General features: G+C 43.0%; 1 protein-coding gene across 4 annotated transcripts in view; it reads right to left on the bottom strand.

Moving 5' to 3' along the window:
* The window catches only part of NOL4 (nucleolar protein 4), a 399,454-nt gene that overhangs the window by 108,550 nt on the left and 270,043 nt on the right, over positions 1-20,861 (bottom strand). For all 4 annotated transcript variants that reach the window (XM_075584592.1, XM_075584591.1, XM_075584593.1 and 1 more), the window contains one exon: positions 14,144-14,427. In XM_075584592.1, coding sequence (XP_075440707.1) covers positions 14,144-14,427 — 284 coding nt within the window. The remainder of the gene's footprint in view (positions 1-14,143; positions 14,428-20,861) is intronic.

Below are 20,861 nucleotides of genomic sequence, written 5' to 3'. Positions count from 1 at the left end.
CCAGTCAGAATAATAAGCAAAGACTGCACGTCACAAAGTTTCAATTTACATATTTGGTAGAGGACCAAGCAACACTAGCAAAGCTGTCAGAATGACAAATAATATTAATAAGCAGAATATTCTAGAAACCATAAATATATATAATGTTTATACTGTATAAATAGCTATATAAACTATATTTTATTTCTTCATTTTAACCACATTTCATTTATATACCATTAAAATGAGAAATGACTAGTCTAACAGCTCTTATTCAGAAGGCAGTGGAGAAAAGAGAGTTTTCTCCGTGGTATGGTAATGTGTCAAACATAACACCATACCAGACTCTTGGGTAGTAGGTCAATTTCATGGTAAATCTTAGGGCTGGATCCACAAAGCTCTGTAATCAGGGCTCATAACGTGAAATTACTTAAAATAGTAATGGATATTATTTCCCCAGAGGTTACCGCATATTCTGACAGCTGACTATATGCAAAAATAACAGCCGCTCTACATCTCTTTAGCATAGGCTTAATATCACATGACTAAAGCATAACACTGTGTTATCTTCCAATAATGTGACATTAATTATGTCAATCCTACAGTATGTGTGCCCTGTCCAGGACTCTGAAAAGGGCTTTTGCTGAAGAGGAGAGAGAGACTAATTTTGTAGATTGCCCAATGACTCATATACCTCCCAAAACACTCATACAACACATGGAGATATTCCTGTAAACACACCTGAAATATCTGGGGGGGGGGGGGGGAGGGGAAATAACTTTGAATATGAAAATTTATTTAATTGATTTAAATTAGCATATTTTTCAAGTACCTCAGATGTGTTCACAGGCGTGTTTCCCTGTGTTTTACAGAGGGTGTTTTTGAGAGGCACTCTACTAAATTAGTCTTTCTCTGGACATGCAATGTTAGGGTAACTCTCATTTGCATAGCTTTGGCATGTAATTATCACTAACTGCCATTATACTGTAGTTAACGCAATGCTCTTTACAAGAGAAAACATGAACTTAATGTTGTGTTATTCACCTTTGAAGATATGCGGTGAGTCTTGAAGTGACGTTCAGTTAGGTTAATGTCTCGTTAAGTCACTTAAAGACGGACCACCCTAACTAACCTCCATTTTATTTACAGGATTGGAATTGGAGGGTCCTTCACAGCAGAACTGCACTATTTTCAGTTTGAGAGACCCCTAATTCCTAAGATACTTACTTGTGACATTATAGGTAGTACTTCCTGGTTTTTAACAGGGATATAAATGACCATCTAAGAGGAAGTAAAAACCGACAATGTTGCAGCTTCCTACTGGCTTGAGATTTGGCAGCCATTTTGTTTCCCACGTGCAAAATAAATGGGGGGTAAAAAAAAGAAAAAACCAAGCAGGAGGAGCTGCTTCTTTAACAGAGCTTTGTGGATCTGGGCCCTCATTTTCGCACTGTAGTAAATCTGGAACAAAAACTTAGGCCCAGAGTCACAAACACATAAAACACGTTTACATATATACATATACTTAAATCCGTAACAAATATTATTTTAGTTTTATAGCGCACTCCGAAAACAAATTTAATGCAAAAAAAAATTCAGATTGTACTAGAGCTCATTATAATAGGATTAACGTCATTTTATTAAAATAATACCTCAATCTGGCGTTAGTCCCACCGGACACTAAAATAGTGCTATTATCATATTTTAGTGTCTGGATGTGTGTAACTCCAGGTTTAGGTATAACGTTATTTTATGTATAACGTTATTTTATGTATAACGTTATTAACATTAACTGAGTTTTGTGAGTGTGGTATTCTTATGATAACGGCTCTATTTGTATATCATTTGTATCTCATTTTCCCTAACGTGCACCCTATATAATGCTAGGCTTTTTGTATGTTATGTTACTATCTTTAGTGAGTACAGCTTTACCTTTAACATGACAGTAACTGAGGTTAAATGGCTTTATGGAGTTTAGTAAGTTTGGACCTAAGCGCTGAATGAGACAGAGCAAAAAGTGCAACTAATATGACTGAATATGTTTTGGTTTTGAAAGCCTTTGCTGAAAAACATAAACGGACAGAAAACAGAATTGATAAAATGTTGAATATAGATTGAAAATTTTTTTTTTATGAAAAGGAATGATTAAGCTAAAATTGGCAGTGTGATAAGAGGACAAAAGTATAAGTGTGTTAATGTTTCCATATTTCACTATTCTGAAATCAGCGAAGTATTTTCACAGAATGGTTGAAAAAAAATGAATAGTTCCAATACACAGAGCCTTTCCAAGTATCCTTCGGTCATAGGTTGCCAACCATTGTGCTACTGTACAGTATAATGCACTGTAATATTCCACACAACTGTAATGCCTACATCTAAGAGCAGGGGTAGGAGGTAGCAGCAGCAGCTGTAGTTTTTGGCTCCAGCAATAAAGAATTAAAAAATCATTTTTTTCAGCAAAAGCTTTAAGGAGATATTTAGTACCTGGTTATACAAATTACTTACTAGGACCATGGACTAAACTGATGATGTAGTCCCGACCCCCGTTTACCTCTTTGGCGGGTGGGGGCTGCTCCAGGGAGACTGCAGGCAGTAGAGAGAGCGCACCGGACGCTCCGCGGCACACTCGGATGGCGGGCGCCGCCCCCCGGGGGGCGGAGCTAGGCTCCGTGGCATGGGTAGAAGAGCTGTGCGTGCACGCACGCCCTGTAAACAGAGCGGGGATGCGCGCACGATCAGCAACCAGCGCAGAGGGCTGTGAAGAAGCAGGTAAGGAGGGAACACGCTGTAAAGGACGTGTTCCCCGATTCCTTACAATGTGATACTTATTATACTTGAGTGCTTCAGAGGGATTCTTTCTTACAGTAGTTTGAGATTGATCTCTCTCTCTCTCTATATCAGTAGTCATTACTGAAACATGGTGGGATGAAACTCATGACTGCGCAGTCGGAAGGATCGAATAAATAGAAGAGGAGGTGGAGGATGTTTATATGTTAAACCGGATCTAAAACCTATTATAAGGGATGATGTCTATGAAGGGAATTATGAAAATGTAGAGACCTTGTGGATAGAAATTAGCAGTGGAGGTAAAACTATAAAAAAAATGTTTGTAGGGATAGGCTATAAACCACCAAATATCTGTTACATTGAGGAAGCTAAAATACATTTGCAAATGGAGAAGGCATCAAAACTAGGTCATGTTTGCATAATGGGTGATTTTAATTATCCAGACATAGGCTGGGGCAATGAGATTTGCATTACAACAAAAGGAAACAGGTTTTTGGGGGTGCTTAAAGACAATTATATGACCCAAATAATTGAGGAACTAACCAGGAGAGGGGCAATACTGGATTTGGTAATATCAAACAATGAAGAAGTAATAACAAATATTCAAGTCCTGGAACATTTGGGAAACAGTGATCATAACCTGGTCTCATTTGAAATAAATTATCAGAAAACAGATTACTTTGGTTCAACAAAGACCTTAAACTTTAGAAAAGCAGATTTTTATAAACTGAGGTCTAATCTACAAGTAATACATTGGGATGATGTTTTTTCAGGGAAAAATGTAGAAGATAAATGGGCAGTGTTTAAAACATTGTTAGAAAAGCACACTTATCAGTGTATACCCTTGGGTAATAAGTATAAAAGAAATAAGTCAAAACCAATGTGACTAAATAAACAGGTAGGGTAGGAAATGGACAAGAAGAGGAAGGCGTTTAGATTCTTTAAGTCAGAGGGATGGAGACATTGTATCAGAATTATAAGGAATGTAACAAAAATTGCAAAAGGGCAATCAAATTAGCAAAAATGGATAATGAAAAAAGGATTGCAATAGAAAGTAAGATCAACTCTTAAAAGTTCTCTAAGTACCTTAATAACAAAAAAATGAGAAAAGAAAATATAGGACCCTTTCAGTGTGAGATGGGCAGACAGATTATTGGAGATAAGGAATAAGCAGAGGTATTAAACAAATTCTTGCCTCTGTTTACCGGGGAAGAATCAATTTCAATAGTAGTGCCGCAGGAGGAAGCCACAACCTCCATATTAATGAACAATTGGTTAACTGAGGAAGAAGTTCATACTGTAAGCGGCTTGAAAAAAATTAAAGTTAATAAGGCACCATGCCCCGATGGTATACATATAAGAGTTCTCAAGGAGTTAAGTTCAGTAATAGCCAAACCATTATATTTAATATTTACGGACTCCATTTCCACATGCTCAGTACCACAAGATTGATGTAAAGCAGATGTGGTGCCTATATTTAAAAAGGGAGCTACACTGGCGACACACTTTATTCGAGCTTGGCTAGTCCCACGAATTCGGGTATACCCGGGTGTATTGAGGTTTGTGACTGTTTTCTGCCCGAGTACATTGAGTTATTTTTCAGGCAGGGATTGAAGCATTTTATTCCCGCTGGCTGCAATACTGCACAGTATATATATATACACTGCATTACAATTCATGAATTTATGCCATCTGGTAGACACGCGAAGCATTGCAGCCTATTAAATCCTAATCATCATCATTTAACAGATCAGCCGCCCATCAGCCAGGCATGAACCCAGGCTGGGAAGGCAAATGCAACGGGGCTTGTCACAGGTGAGGAGCGGCGCATTCCAGGTATCTGCCAGGTACATACCGGGTATTTGCTCGAATAAAGTGTGTCGGTGCAGTACTGTAGATCACAACCGCGGAATTACAGACCTGTAAGCCTGACTTCAATAGTGGGGGAACTACTTGAAGGTTTAATACGGGATAATATTCAGGAATACCTAATGGAAAACAAAATCATTAGTAATAGTCAGCATGGACTTATAAAGCATAGATCATGCCAAACTAACCTTATTTGTTTACAGTATGTGAGGAGGTAAGTAGGAATTTAGACCAGGAGAATGCAGTTGATGTGGTCTACTTAGATTTTGTAAAGCAGGCCTGCACAACTCCAGTCCTCGAGGGCCGCAAACAGGCCAAGTTTTCAGCATATCCCTACTTCAGCACAGCTGGCTCAATTAGTGGCTCAGTATAACAGTTCCACACAAGAGGTTTGTGTACAAAATAAAGCAAATTGAACTCAGTAATAATGTATGCACCTGGATTGAAAATTAGTTGAAGGATAGACAACAGAGGGTTGTCATAATTTGAACTTTTTCAGGTTGGGCTAAAGTCGTGAGTGGAGTACCTCAGGGATCGGTACTGGGACCCCTACTTTTTAACTTGTTTATTAATGACCTTGAGGTTGGCATCAAGAGCAAAGTCTCCATCTTTGCTGATGATACTAAATTGTGTAAGGTAGTAGAATCGGAGCAGGATGTAATTTCTCTCCAGAAGGATTTGGAGAGACTGGAAACGTGGGCAGGTAAATGGCAGATGAGATTTAATACATATAAATGTAAGGTTATGCATTTGGGATGCAAGAATAAACTGGCAACTTACAAATTAAATGGGGATAAATTGGGAGAATCCTTGATGGAGAAGGATTTAGGAGTGCTTGTAGACAGCAGGCTTAGCAATAGTGCCCAAAGTCATGCAGTAGCTGCAAAGGCAAACAAGATCTTATCTTGCATTAAATGGGCAATGGAAGGGAAATAAACATATTTATGCAGCATTTATAAAGCATTAGCAAGACCACACCTTGAATATAGAGTACAATTTTGGGCACCACTCCTTAGAAAAGACATTCTGGAACTAGAGAGAGCACAGAGAAGAGCCACCAAATCAATAAAGGGGATGAGGAGAGGCTAGCTAAATTAGATTTACATTAGAAAAGAGGTGTCTCAGAGCGGATATGATAACTATATACAAATACATTCGGGAACAGTACAAGGAGCTTTCAAATAAACTATTCATCTCCAGGGCAGTACAAAGAACTCAGGGGCATCCCTTTATGTTGGAGGAAAGGAGATTTCACCAACAACAATGGAAAGGGTTCTTTACAGTAAGGGCAGTTAACATGTGGAATTCATTACCCATGGAGACTGTGATGGCAGATACAATAGATTTGTTAAAAAAAAACTTGGCTACCAAGTGTGACTGCCCCATACTGTGTAGCAGGATCTGGTACTCAGGGATATCCTGGCCACTCTAACACCTTGGCTCTCTGAGGCTTTTCAACTTCGGATTTCTCATAGACATTGAGGCATTCAATTCGCAGGGGGCTCTTTGAAGTGAGGAGATGAAAGACCCTCAGCTCATTTACTCTTAACATATATGCATGTTAATACATTCATTGCTGGGCACAGGAAAAGCTTCCTGCCGGTACCTTTTAAAACATAACTAAAACAGTTTATATATATACACAAGGAGCAAGCTAGCACTCTAATTTTTGGAGTGCAGCTTGCTAAGGATGTACTGAAGCAGCTATATATATATATACACACACACTTTCTGTATGTGTGGGGGACACCAAACAATATGTATGGGCTTAGTACATCCTTAGCTAGCTGCACTCCAAAAAATTAGAGTGCTAGCTTGCTCCTTGTGTCTGAAATACAATTGGCCCAATTCGCATACATTGCTATTACTACAGTCAGGTAATGGACTGCAAAATTGGGACAAGAAAGATGGTGTAGGGGCAAACACATCAGTGTGATGCACATACATTTAACCCCTTCACTCCCCATGCGATTTAGGGTTAATCAGCCGGGTATAATGCCTTTATTAATGGCCTGATTAACCCTTTCATCGCCACATTGAACTTGATGGACGTAGATCTTTTTTCAATCTTATCTACTATGTAACTATGTAATGTAACTATGTAACTATATCATCCAAACCAAAAGTCTGAAGGAAGGACACAGCACAACATTAGTAGGTAAATTAATTCAATTATAGTATGTATTGTAATTCAAAAGATATCTCGTGTTTCCATCCATTGTAGGCTGTTAATATTATTCTTCTGTTGTGATCTTTGTTTGCAAGCTCTGTGCAATATAGACATATCATTGGATGCATTTGAAATATATCTTTCTTCGTATGGTATTTAGCTATTTCTAACGATCTATTAATGGGCATAATCATGTTGTTTATTATTATGTTCCAATTGTGTGAATATTTATACTCTGGTAGACAATATCGTTTTTTTAAATTTGTGGTGTTTTAATTGTCTCTCTGTGGTGCATAATATTTAAGGAAATCTTGGATATTACCATAATAGTCTGATATTGTAGCATTATAATCAAGATTACCATGAATACTGTAGCTATTAGGTAAATTCTTCTTGATAATCATCAGCTAGCTATTACAGCTTTAAATATGGGCAGATCCAAGACAGTCTTAACTCCTTACGAAGTGATGTGATAAACAACTAATAAATATGTGAAACTGTGCAAATGTGAAAAATGTAATCAATGGTATAAAAAAGTGAAAACAAAATAGTGAAAAAGGTGTCAAACCAATCACAGTGATGTGATGAAATGTCCAGTATCAGGAAACCAGTCTTTATGGAGGCTGCAAGCTTCTAAGGTGATCTCGCCTGATCAAACAACGCGTCACTACGCACGTGCGTATCCTTGAGAAATTCACAGCGGTGACGAAACGCGTTGGATGTGGTGACGCACGTGCGCAGTGACACTTTGTTTGGAGGCGGAGCTGCAGACGCGGAACCAGGAAGCTGTGTGTCCATGCGGATGGCAGCACTGAAGCAGGCAATATTGAAGCAGCTAGCAGGGATTTCGGCAGAGACGCAGTCTGGATTATGCTGTGGAGTCATAGAGGAGCTCATTGTACCAAATGATTTGAGCACCCATTTCCAGCTATATCCACAAGCAGATGAGTACTCTTCAGAGGCCCTGGTATCCAGTTCTATGGGCTAAGTGTTATTAACACAGCATCCGCCTATCCACACGCAGCGTTTTACAGATTGTCTCAATCAAATGTGTTTTTACCCCCTATGGAGTACCTGTCTTACAGACTACTCCATGTTATAATAAATGCCCCATTTTACAATATTATGCTATGGAGCTTCTTGTCTTTTTTGTGTGTGTATATATATATATATATATATATATATATATATATATATATATATATATATATATATAGCGCCGAGCAGTCCAGATATTCACTGTTCATGTTTTATGATTTTTAAAGTGCATTATTACTATAGCTGTATTGTTTTTGGATTGGTGTAGATTTGTGGTGGCTTCCTTAACTTTTTTTTACCACCATCAGTGTTCTAAATAGAAGTAGTTCAACAGAAGACCTCAAAAGTCTCATACATGTATATGAGACCTGTAATGTCTAGAAAACGTGTGTACAACTATACCTATGAAGAGCAATCGTGTTGTCCATTACAACAGTATACAACAAGCTAATACTTTGCAAAGCGAATTCAGATTAACTAATTTTCTTTGTTGCTAACAGAAGATCCTGCATCATGACCCCAAGACAGCGTTTCTCAAGCCTAGCCTAAGCAACACTAGTCGGTCCTTATTTTATGAATAACCAAGTACTCATGTGTAGCCCCCTGTAAACAGCACAGGCTATACCTATCTCCTTCCTACTGTGGTAAGTCCTGTTAAAGGCAGGCACCAGTAGTGATCATGGGTTTTCCCCGCTTCAAGCCCTGACTTGATTGGTGGAGGTAGGCCTCCTGGCCCGGTGTGCAGGCAGAGAGACTGGGGAGGGGTCTGCTGACATCATGATAGGCGGAGCTGTCTCTATTTAGTGGGCTGCTCCTGTGAGTCTGAGAGTTAGTTCTAGAGTGTGCTGAAGCAGAGTCTGAGCTTGGAGCATGCAAAGGAGAGGAGAGACTCAGCCACCTTGAGTAGAAGAGCTGATAGCACCATAGACCCGGTGGATCAATGCCCCTCACCCCAATGCTGGGGTGATGGGGAGAATCCATCCCCCACCCAGAGGATAACCTCTGAGGTGGGCAGCGGGGTATTGACGCCCCAGCCCAGACCATTCTGCCAGAGGATAAACTTGGAGGGAAGGAGAGGAGGAAAGACCTGTACAGGGAGAAGGGTCGAGTGATAAGCGGGACATTGCTGTTGTTGTTGTGGCTGCTTGTCGCCACTAAATTTGGAGGCGTGGATCCGACAAATAAAGAGAGACAATACTTTTATATCAAGACTGTTGTGTGATTCTGGAGCATCCACCCTGGGACCAGGGTTCACTCTTCTATACAGGTCCTATCCCACATCCCCATAGAGGATGGAGGTGCTGCACCACTAAAGCATGGAGGCTACTACCCCAGAAGCCTGGCCCTGTGATCCCCCACACCACCGCGGGAGACTCAGGCCCTCCTGTTCCACACAGGTACGCACCACTAAGAACATGTAATCCGCCCTCAGACACCCTAGATATGCCAGATGAGTCTAGGGGGGGGAATATGGGTTACATTTGGAGGCTCTGCTGAGAGAAAACAGGACAGGCTTACAGCAAGGCAGAACAGAAAGAGTGATGTGCACTCTCCGGTCAAGTGCTGAGGAACGTAGGGTGCAATTGCCAAAAGTAGGAGACGCCCGTACTTAGGGAGATGCCCGGTACACTAGCTAGCACCCACAGAACGCACTACAGAGCACTTGACGGAACGAACATCGAGCACAGTACACACACAGAAGGAGTTCTGCTGAGCCTGGGGTATGCCACCTCATATTAGTGGGTACCACATAAAGCATAAGGAGAGAAGTAGGAAGTGTCCAGGAGATCCATTCGGGTCTAGGAGCAGATCGCACCCTAGACACCGAGAGTAGTACACGATTACATGTGGTGGGCGCATCGAAGATGGCTGCCGTCCCTACATGGGCTCCGCGGAGCGAAGGACAATCTAAAATGGCGACAAACGCGCCATCAACGGCCCAGCAGTTCGCAGCCGATCTAAAATGGCGTTTCCCACCAGTCCTGGAGCGAGCACGTGAGTTGTGCAAAAGAACTGTGCGAGAAATGTGGCGGGAAATGTGCAGGGGTTTGGCGCCAAACCCAGATTCCCTGCAAGAGGAGCGGCGCGAAAGCCGAAAGCCCAACCCCCTGTGCTGTGACTGGTCAACAAACCAAGTCGCATCACACTGAAATAAGGAGGGCCCCGCCTCTGGATTCCACCAGAGGGAGGAGGCACAAGGAGAGCCAATCAGGAGCGTCCTCAGCAAAGGGAGGGACAGGAAGCGAGAGCGAAGAGCTTCACTTCTGTCTGGCATTCGAGGAGCAAGGAGCTGAACCCCTGAACTGTTAAACCCCTGAACTAATCATGTTGGAGATGAGCACTACTATTTACCAACTACCAGGAGGCTTACTGGTAGTGGAGGTAGCTGAACACGAATACCTCCGGTGTTTGTGCGTTCACTGCGGGATACCGGGCGCGGTACCAAGCACCAAGGCGCGATGCCCTCAATGTGGCACGTTTTATCTTTGGCCGAACGAGCCGTGGCCTTTGCTCGAGATCCTGCGGGGTACCTCTCCGGGAACATTGACGGAGGTTGTGGAAGCTAAAGACAAGACTGCCCTGGTTCCCCGTTACACCCAAGCGGGAGGAACCAAGGCCCAGCCCTCTACAGAACCGAGCGAGCTGTCGACAGAGCGCGACCGCAGTGGAGGTACCGGAGCGAGACTGCTTTGTACCTATACCCACTGGTTGTATCGCCGAAGAACCCGGTGACTCCCTAGCAGAGGAACCGATCCTGATATCCTCGGAGGAAGAGGTTGGAGCTCCATCGGTGGCGATGCGCCTACCGGCGAACCACCCCAAAGGTATCAAGAGGGAGCAGACAAGTCCGGAAACCTTCCGACGGCGAGCGCTGGTGCGGCCGGAGGCCCGTAAGAGTCCCACGGCCTTGGTGACTCCCAGTGCGGCGGAAACGGAGACCGAGACGACCCCGGAGGATCCCAAGAAAATCACGCAGCAGCGGAGCGGTAAGGAGACTCCACCACCCCCTTACTCCCGCCAGGCGACAGCAGCGACCGCGGAGGACGAGAAGGAGAGGCTTGCGGCCTACTTGTCCGTCCGTGAACCGGATTCACCGCCAACGCCCATGCCGGTCTTCGACGCACTTCCGGTGCGTGACCATGGAGCAGAGGGAGATTCTAAGGGCCCAGCTGATGACGTCTTTTCCGGTTCCACCGGAAAACGAGGTCCGGAAGCGCTGTTCTACTCATGGACAGTAGCCATGGCCGCTGCAATGGCCACCCTGAAGAGCCCAGGTCCATCGAGAGAGGCGCGACACATGGCAGAGAACGCACCCAAGAAAGGGTCCCTTGGTCGCGGCATTACCCGCTTGCTGGACAATGACATGAACGTTGCCCCTGCCCCAGCCCATAGCTCCATCGCCCCGGCCACTGCCCCTGCCCCGTCACGAGTATTGCCACCGGGACCTAGCGGGGATAAATTAAACAAATACCCGAAGTATTCCAAGGACTTGCGGGATTGGGAGTTGAGCGATGAGGGGTCGGATGGGGAAATACCTTATGACCGTGTGATACCTGTGTCTAACCCTGTGCCGTTTTCTCCTAGCGCTAGAGGGAGAGCCCGAGGGTCACATACTCCAGCAGAGTCTGGGCCTGTTCCGGAGGTGGTTCAAAAAATGAACCCTACCAGGTACTTTAATGCCAAAGGGAGGAGGGATTGCTCACGCTCTACGGAGGCGGGGACGTCTGGTGTTTCCTCGCAGGCAGAATCTGAGGTAGAGCACACTAGTCGGTCTACAGAATACGAGCACCGTGACAAATGGTGGGCGCCTTTATTTACTGGGTACCATGCCGGAATGGACCGTACACGGTTCCTGCTCATTAAGAATAATATCGTAGACCATTGGTGGGCAACAGGTGCTTTTACTCCGCAGGAGGTGGAGGATGAGATAGATCATAGGTTCAGGGAGATCAAGCAGAAACTCATTAAACCCAAGGGCCCCAGTATTCTATATGACGAAGTTGCTCCGGAAGAGCCAGAGTTTTCGGTACTGCCGAGCAGGGCAGGGCACCGCAAACTCACTAAATTGAGCCGTGCCGACAGAGCCATAGTGGCTAGGTATAGGCAGTCGCATGGGTATGAGTACCCTTATGTGCCTGAGCCCATCATGAGGGAGATAGAAGAGAATCGGGATAGCTGGCTCAGAGAGGCTGTGCAGGAATATCTTCGGACCAAGTTCGGTCAGGGGGGTTATCATAATGAGGATAAAATAAGCGAGCTGGTTAGGATCTGGAGCATAGGGAGGTGCATATACATGCACAGCGTGATGTATCGACCGGAGCATGGGTCGGTGCAATCTTTCTATGTGACCATCACGGATCATAATGGGCGGAGAGTAAGAAAGCCCGATCCAAAACATTATTTGTAGGGTTCTCCATGTTGGGAGTACCCGGTTGTATTATTAAGCTACCTCATATGCAATGTATGATGACCATGCCATATATGTGCTGTTTCCCAGGTTGTTCGCCACAGGATGGTGCTGCTAGACCTAGGTCCAAGTGGGGACCATTGGATTCCACCAGAGGGAGAGTGTAGCCCCCTGTAAACAGCACAGGCTATACCTATCTCCTTCCCACTGTGGTAAGTCCTGTTAAAGGCAGGCACCAGTAGTTATCATGGGTTTTCCCCGCTTCAAGCCCTGACTTGATTGGTGGGGGTAGGCCTCCTGACCCGGTGTGCAGGCAGAGACACCGGGGAGGGGTCTGCTGACATCATGATAGGCAGAGCTGTCTCTATTTAGTGGGCTGCTCCTGTGAGTCTGAGAGTTAGTTCTAGAGTGTGCTGAAGCAGAGTCTGAGCTTGGAGCATGCAAAGGAGAGGAGAGACTCAGCCACCTTGAGTAGAAGAGCTGATAGCACCATAGACCTGGTGGATCAATGCCCCTCACCCCAATGCTGGGGTGATGGGGCGAATCCATCCCCCATCCAGAGGATAACCTCTGAGGTGGGCAGCGGGGTATTGACGCCCCAGCCCAGACTATTCTGCCAGAGGATAAACTTGGAGGGAAGGAGAGGAGGAAAGACCTGTACAGGGAGAAGGGTCGAGTGATAAGCGGGACATTGCTGTTGGTGTTGTGGCTGCTTGTCGCCAGTACATTTGGAGGCGTGGATCCGACAAATAAAGACAGACAATACTTTTATATCAAGACTGTTGTGTGATTCTGGAGCATCCACCCTGGGACCAGGGTTCACTCTTCTATACAGGTCCTATCCCACATCCCTGGGAGTATAGAGGATGGAGGCGCTGCACCACTGAAAGCATGGAGGCTACTACCCCAGAAGCCTGGCCCTGTGATCCCCCACACCACCTCGGGAGACTCAGGCCCTCCTGTTCCACACAGGTACGCACCACTAAGTACATGTAATCCGCCCTCTGACACCCTAGATATGCCAGATGAGTCTAGGGGGGGGGGGGAATATGGGTTACACATGTATGCACTTATCTTATAAGCGAATGTGTCATTGGTAGTTATCAACAATATGTAACCTGGCAGGGATGTGCCAAGGAGAAGGTTGAGAAATGCTGCACTAAAGCATGGGATGATAGTATCTCATGCAGGCATTAGGGATGGACGAATCTGCCCAAATCCGTTACCCAGAATTTTGCTGATGTTACCCCCAAAATCCGTTTCTCTGTGAAAATCCGGGGATAGATTTGGTTGGTTTAAATCCGTGCGGATTCATCAAAATCTGACATTGGATACAATCCGTGGATGGATTTGTAGAATCCAATCTGAGGACTCAGCAATCTGCCAATGAATTGCTGAAGCCGAGGATTGGATTCTACGAATTTGTCCACAGGTTGTGTATTGGTAATAATAATAATAAGTCACAAAACGCAAATCGCCCTTTTTGACACTGATCCGCTGAAATCCGCGGACCAAAGGAACCGGCCGATGCGCTGTGGATCCAAATTCGTCAAATAAATTTGCCCATCTCTACCTGGCACGTCCGTGGCACCAGAGAGTTGTCAGATATGAGAAACCCATCACATAATTATGTACACTCCACATATGCTGAGCTACTGTAGTTAGTAACAACTGGCACTGGTCATGCAGGAGAAACACTAAAGCAGGCACTCCAGTGCATATTCATATACATTGAACCCACTCCGACAAAGATAGCTGTTGCACAACAAGTCCCCCCTAATGTCAGGAACAACTGGGGAAGATTCCCATCTGATCATGGCTGTGGCTCTCGGAAAACAAAACAGGCTTCTGCAAAAGATCACATACAGTATAAGTAGGAGAACGCAGCTTACCTTGCTTCCGTTTTCTCTTGCTTCTCGCTCCATCTTGATGTCGCTGATTAAGAGATTTTTGTATTTGGTCTTCCCATTACTGCTGTGATCATCAATTCGGAATTCAGAATTTAGCGGTGTTGAGAGAGGACAGTCACTCAGATTCAGGGGCTGTTCGTCTTGCTCCAAAGTTGCTTTTTCATTGCTATTTGTTTCAGCCGCCTCCCTGCCGTGAGTTCCCCCTGAAGCATTAGAAATGTGTCCCAAGGTTTCATTCCCGTTAAAGCTCTCTGCAGCTGAATCATCTGCAAAACATATACATTTATATTTTATATAGCAGTCCATTTGTACACTTGCATGGTTGCAAAATATATACACATTTAGAAAAAATAACAGCTTTAAAGTCAATATTTTGACCGTATGGGCAGTATTTTTACCTCATTTATGGTAAAGCCAACCCAGCATAGTATTACAATTAACTATTTATCAGTCCTTTAAAGCAGAGGTAAAGTCCCCAGCACTCCATGTGAATAACACGAAAAACACTGTAATATACCAAAATATATAAATTGTATTGAAATTAAATACACAATATAGGATATACAATAGAAAGGATGCTATCACTATCCTAGGGAAAATCTATATATACACAAGCCAAAAAGTGGTGTGATGGGAGGGGAGGGAGGTAGGGGGGGAGGGAAAAAACAAGAGGAAACAAGGTAGTGAGAATAAACTGCCTAACGGCCAAAGACGGAATAAATGTGATGAAGCGAAAGGGGGGCAACGTTTTGGGGCAGAGCGCCCCTTCCTCAGTTGCGTTCTCACAGATCCTTAGAAAAGAAACCTGTGGTACTTCCCTTCATGCCATCCCACAACATATCTCCCTCCCGTCTGTACTAAAATCATGTACACAACTGAACAACACGAAGTTGTGCTTACATAGACAGTGTTCCTCTTTTTAGATTTCCCTAATTGAAAATGTTACATGTGTTCACATAAGCGTACACTGCTACAACCAGTAGTCCAATCAAAACCAGTTAAATGCTAACCGGGAAATCCTGATGTGATCATATAAATAGTCTCAGGTAAGTGACACAGTTGTAATCATACAGAACCAATCTAGAGAGAGAAAAATAAGGCAATGCTACTTTTAAACCTGGCTAACCCTAAGGAAAATCCCAATGACTATGAAGTAAGTCAGCAATATAGCAAACAAAAGATCAGCAATAACAGGGTTACACAAGAGTGGTATATCAGCTCATACGTGTCACCAGCCAGCTGCTCCAGAGACTTACCTCAAAATCCCCCAACAGGTCAGGTTTTCAGGATATCTTCGACTGCGCCACCTGTGCAGAAGGCGGGATATCCTTAAAACCTGACCCATTAGGGGGTCTTGAGGACTAGAGTTGAGCCGCCCTGCTGTTGAGCATAGTACATAAGAACAAAACAATTCTGGAATCTTTTTATTTAAAAAGCAAACAGTTGTTCATTAAATGCAAAAGCAATGTGATTTTAAAACAATGAAATAAACATAATGGATTTTTTTTAATTGCAATGGGCTTCAACGTTGATCATTCTAAAGTGATACAATACAAGGCCTGCTTTTTCCACTTTCTATCTGTGTCATAAGTACGGCACAGAAAATGTTTACTTTTTAGTAGAAGGCGTAATACAACGAGTACTGAGGAAAATGAAGTACAAACGATTCTCCCACCACTAGATAGCATGAAAATCGTGATACAGTACCTGCTATTTGTCCCCCATATTACAAGACATGAGGTGGTTATCTAGGTTTAAGTGAGGACAGCTCATTCAGCTCTGTTTATTTTACAAAGTAATATTCAATGTAATTCCTAATGTATATTGTAATGTAAACGAAGGTACACTGGATGACATGAAAGAGCCTATCCAGCAGTTGAAGTGGCTTAAAGTCAGGCACAATACCAATAGTCAAAACAAAAAAAGGAGCGCATGGAAAGACAAGATCAATACAAAAATATAAGCACTTTATATAAATAATAAACAAGTTAAAAAAACTTACATGATTGCATACATAGTTGAACAAGATCATGTGAAATGATCTCTCCCACAATACCGGTGGAAAAATTGTATACAAACCAAAACTGAGGGATGAAGCAATGTCCTGGCTAGCATGAAGAAACTGCTGCAGAGCTATTTGCAGCGTCCTCGTGGGCACAGGGAAATGCGCCGAAAATTGTTTTTAGCATTAATAATACTCGATTTCTTTAACACACTGCGAGCTAGAGTACTTTTTAGGCTTCTTGCCTTTCTGAAAACAATGACTTTCTAAAAACAACTTTCGGTTTGGTTGGAATCACTTTTTGTAAATCAGGATCCATTTTTAAGATATCCCAATGTTTGTAAATTATTTTTCTGATCTTGCTTTCCTGTTGACAAAAATCAGCAATGGAAATTGGTGTTTTCTTGGTGTCACAAACCGGGCTTCGAATTCTAGGAGTTAGTAAAGATTTTCTCCGTACCGGCCTACTTCTGATTACAATACTTAGATAAACCTGGTGCTATTTGTGCTCCAATTTTGACTCCATTTTTGTCTGCCAGGAGACCGTAATAAATCAGTCACTGTGACATATACAAGTGCAATAAATGTAATGACCGTATCGCAAATGAGCAAGCAAATGAGTAATGCAAGCCAAATGACATCTTCACATGCTATTCACTAATCGCTGAAAGTACATGGAGAGATTAGGCAACCGCCAATACATTTCAACAATTTACACTAGCTCATGCTGGAGTGAGGCCTATTTTGCCTATGTACAGTATATAATGGCCAAAATATAACTAGGAAAGATAAGACTAACCAACCTTGAACAAGTGAAAAAAATACAACATTTTAATTTTGTAGAAAATATTAATATATTATTATCCCCTTAGCAGCCCAAGTGGTCAGATGGTCTTGTTCAATTAATGAGCAGGTTAGCCATTTGGGCTGCTACAGGCTTAATATTTCCAGCCATGGATGATATGCTTTTGTATTTTATTTGTGGGATGTTTATGTTGTATGAATATGCGAAAAAGAAGAGCTAAGTTTCAAAAGACGATTCTGGCTTATATCAAAGTAAAACATACATAATTAAGTACTCCTAAGGGCATCTAATAAAAGTGAACTAACATACATACATCTATATATCTATCTCTATCTATCTATATAAATATGTGAAACAAAAAAATAAAAAAATAAAATAATATATATATATATATGTCATTTCCCAGAATCCCTTGCTGCAGTGGAAGTGCTGTGTGCTGGGTGATAATGGGGAAAGGTGGGGTTGCAGACCTGCCTAAGACATGCAGATGAGCATACAGTTGTATTTACATTTATATATATATATATATATATATATATAGAGAGAGAGAGAGAGAGAGAGAGACGTGTTAGTCCAGTTGCGATAGTGCAGAATAAATGAGTTCTTCAGTATTAGGTGATTCCTTTTTTATTTGGACTATGACATCAATTGTTAGTCCAAATAAAAAAGGTATCACCTAATACTGAAGAACTCATTTATTCTGATATAAATCAGCATGATTGGGGCCCAGCAGAGGCCATCCAGATTGGAGTAAACCACAGATCTGAATCATCTTGCTCCAAATAGAAACTGCAGTTACAGCTAAGCAGAAACCTGCTATAGGTTTAACTACAATGCGATTTTAACCCTTATGTTTGTGAGTGTGCATTTATATGGTTTCTTCATCCTGCCAATTGTATTAAATGATAATACACTATGGGGCATGCGCTTCTGCTTTTTGTTATATGTAAACTCCTTTCCCTATGCCTAAGGAAAACCGCGGGCGATTACGTGTGCTGCTGTTACCTGTGAGGCTCACAGGAGGCCAAAGCCCCGCTTCTGGGGAGCCTGCGGTGATATATCTCATGGTGCAGCGCCTCCACCTATGAGGATCCCAGCGTAAGCGGGATTACTCCGCATAGGAAACAATATACTCAGCAATAAACAATATCACACCAGGTATTATATAACTTGTCTTTACTGTGGTCCCACAGTATGGCAAATAATAAAGTACACACAATACAATAACACAGTAACACAGTATCCCTGTGTGTTACCCCAAAGTACGGAAGGTGCCCTGGGCACCTAAAACCCCGGTGTCCGCAGAACAATTCCCAGCCCAAAGTGTATGAAGGTAGCATTACCCTCCCTGCACGGTGGGTACCTTCCTGGCTACGACCAGGGAATTAGGGGGATCCTCTATTAGCAGAGCTTCATCCGGGGTTCCATGATGCGGGGCCTTCAACATTCCCCTCACGCCTTACAGGTGTCCCTTGGTGGTCCCTTGCAGTCTCGTCCGAAGGCCGCAGGTCGCCGCGTGCACGTCCGTCTGACGGTGCAGTGGCACGGGTTGTGGATCTCTAAGAGGGAGGAGTCCTTGTCTAGGGCCTTCCCTACAATACTGCACTGAAACAGGATCGGTGTCTAACTGGGGCCTAGGGGCAAAGTTCTGGCCTAGTCCAGGGGCCTAGTTGCTCCCTGGACACGTCCGTCCTCCTTGCTGGCTCCCTCAGGACTAACCACGCTGGCTCCTAATTTCGCGGAGAAGATCTGGATCCACAACATGGCCGCTTGCTCCCAATTGGCTGGGATGGACCATGTGACCTATCCCCACCCGAGGCTTCTGGGAGTTGTAGTTTACGTGGTTACTTGTGGAGCCATTCCAAGATGGCCACAGCAACTTTCTCCCGTTCCGACGGAAGCATCGAGGATCACCCGGGGTACCAGCGGGCCGATGCAGGGCAGCTCCCCCCTCCTATGGACAGGTAAGGGGGGAGATATATATATATAACCATAAAATATTTTCTAAAAATATATGTATAAATAAATAAAAAAACAAAGTTATTGTCCAAAAAACTGTGTCAAACCATAAAGAAAATGTCCAAGAGAAGGAAATCTGAAAGTTCAATTCATCAGCTCCTCCCTAGAACTAAATATCCAAGCAAATGCAACATAGGATCCAGGTGTCTCTGCAGCTCACTCTTCAGAAAAAAATAATCTGATTCAGAAATCTTTATGAAAAAAACAGAAAAGCGCAGCGGGTCCTATAGAGAAGCATTGTTATTGATTCATACAAAAATTCAAATATTTATGAATTTTGCACTCACTGGCACAATATAAAATCAGGCACATCCGTCTCAACACAGTCTTCTAGGGTTTAATTTTGTAGGAAAGGACAAACATGTATAAACACACAAGAGGCACTCAGCCCTCAACCTTCAGCGGTTTATTTTTCCACAAGCCACTTAAACCATGGGTACACTGTGCCTTTAAGAAAACAAAATCATAAAATAAAAACCTATTCCCTATAGGGAAACTAACTAAACTTTGCTGTGGCCTTTTCTAATGGCGCTGGTCAGCTAAACTGGTTCCCAGCCCAAAACATATACTATCTTATGCAACTACAGTCTTTTAACATTGCATAGTCTTATTGATTGCTTGTCTGTATTGTAGGGGATTCCTATCCCAGGGTCTTTGTGTAGCTCCAACAGCAAATAGAAATGCCGGTGCCGGGGAGCAGGCTGTGTCCAGCCCGTGGAAATCTTTATCCTGGGTGGGGGTCCCAGCAGCCATGTTTCCTGCAGGGCTGGGTAATCATAACAGCCAGGGTCCTTCCTGGCTTGGAGAAAATCAATCTCCCCTTGCTAGAGAAAAGAAGTCTCTCTTGTGCAGGGTACTTCCTGACTTTTTAAACCTTCACTTAGGAGTGCTGTCTTAGTACCAGGTGCAGCAAGCTCCCATAGAGGAATTTAACCTCCTGTACACCGGAACCTATCCACTCCGCTAGCTCTCTAGTCCAGAAGGGCAGTGACTCTGTCCCAATATACACACACACCTGCCTAAAGCAGAACTTGGAATCATAAGAAGTGCTACTAACACGTAACAAAATTGTGAGTGCATGTCGAACCAGTTTGTTCTTTTGCACTACTACACTTACAGTACTTGACTATATTTTATGCTCTTTTTTTACTCCTTTTGCTCTCCTTCGCACCCCTTTTCAGACGAATAAATGAGATGACTATTGCTACCCATGTTTGAATAAATACGTGTTAGTGAATACAGTTGTAATTCTAAAAAAAATATTCATAATTTTAATAATGTCAAAATGTAACATTGCAATATCAACCTCTAAGCCTACGGACCTTATTTTGCAAAGATTTATGCAATATTAATCCTGTAAAACAGAAAATATTTTGAATAAGAAAACAGTGGAACCATGGGGTTTTAAATAGAAAAGTAGAACGCATTAATCACTGAGCCGATCAGCAATTTCAGAGAAGTATCCGGCAGATCCATTAATATTCTACTGGTTTGCATTGGATTTAAAAAAAATGTGATTATAGAGAAAGCAGAAAAATGTTACTTGTAAGCTTAAAATCAGGGAGTGTTTCTGCTAAATAACGAGAGATGAGCAGCGTGTTAATTAAAATGGGAGAAGGGAGTTACTGACCATAATGACAAACTTGTTAGGACGTAAGGAGGAGATGAGGAGAGGAGAATTGTTTTCCTAAACAAAAAGCATCAATGGGGGTTCTAATAATAATGATGTGTCTTCTAGGGCACTTTTTATAGCACTGGAAGGGCACATATTACAGTATCACCCAATTACAACTGATATTCATTTTATTCCGTTCAGGGATGAAAGGCTGATTTGACCTTGTTGAAATTTGAATAATCCCTTCCTCTAATTAAAA

Source organism: Ascaphus truei, chromosome 2 (genome assembly GCF_040206685.1).
Source record: "Ascaphus truei isolate aAscTru1 chromosome 2, aAscTru1.hap1, whole genome shotgun sequence".
Classification (NCBI taxonomy): domain Eukaryota; kingdom Metazoa; phylum Chordata; class Amphibia; order Anura; family Ascaphidae; genus Ascaphus; species Ascaphus truei.
The sequence above is the reverse complement of the archived record's forward strand: the minus strand, read 5'-3'. Positions and strand labels throughout refer to the sequence as shown.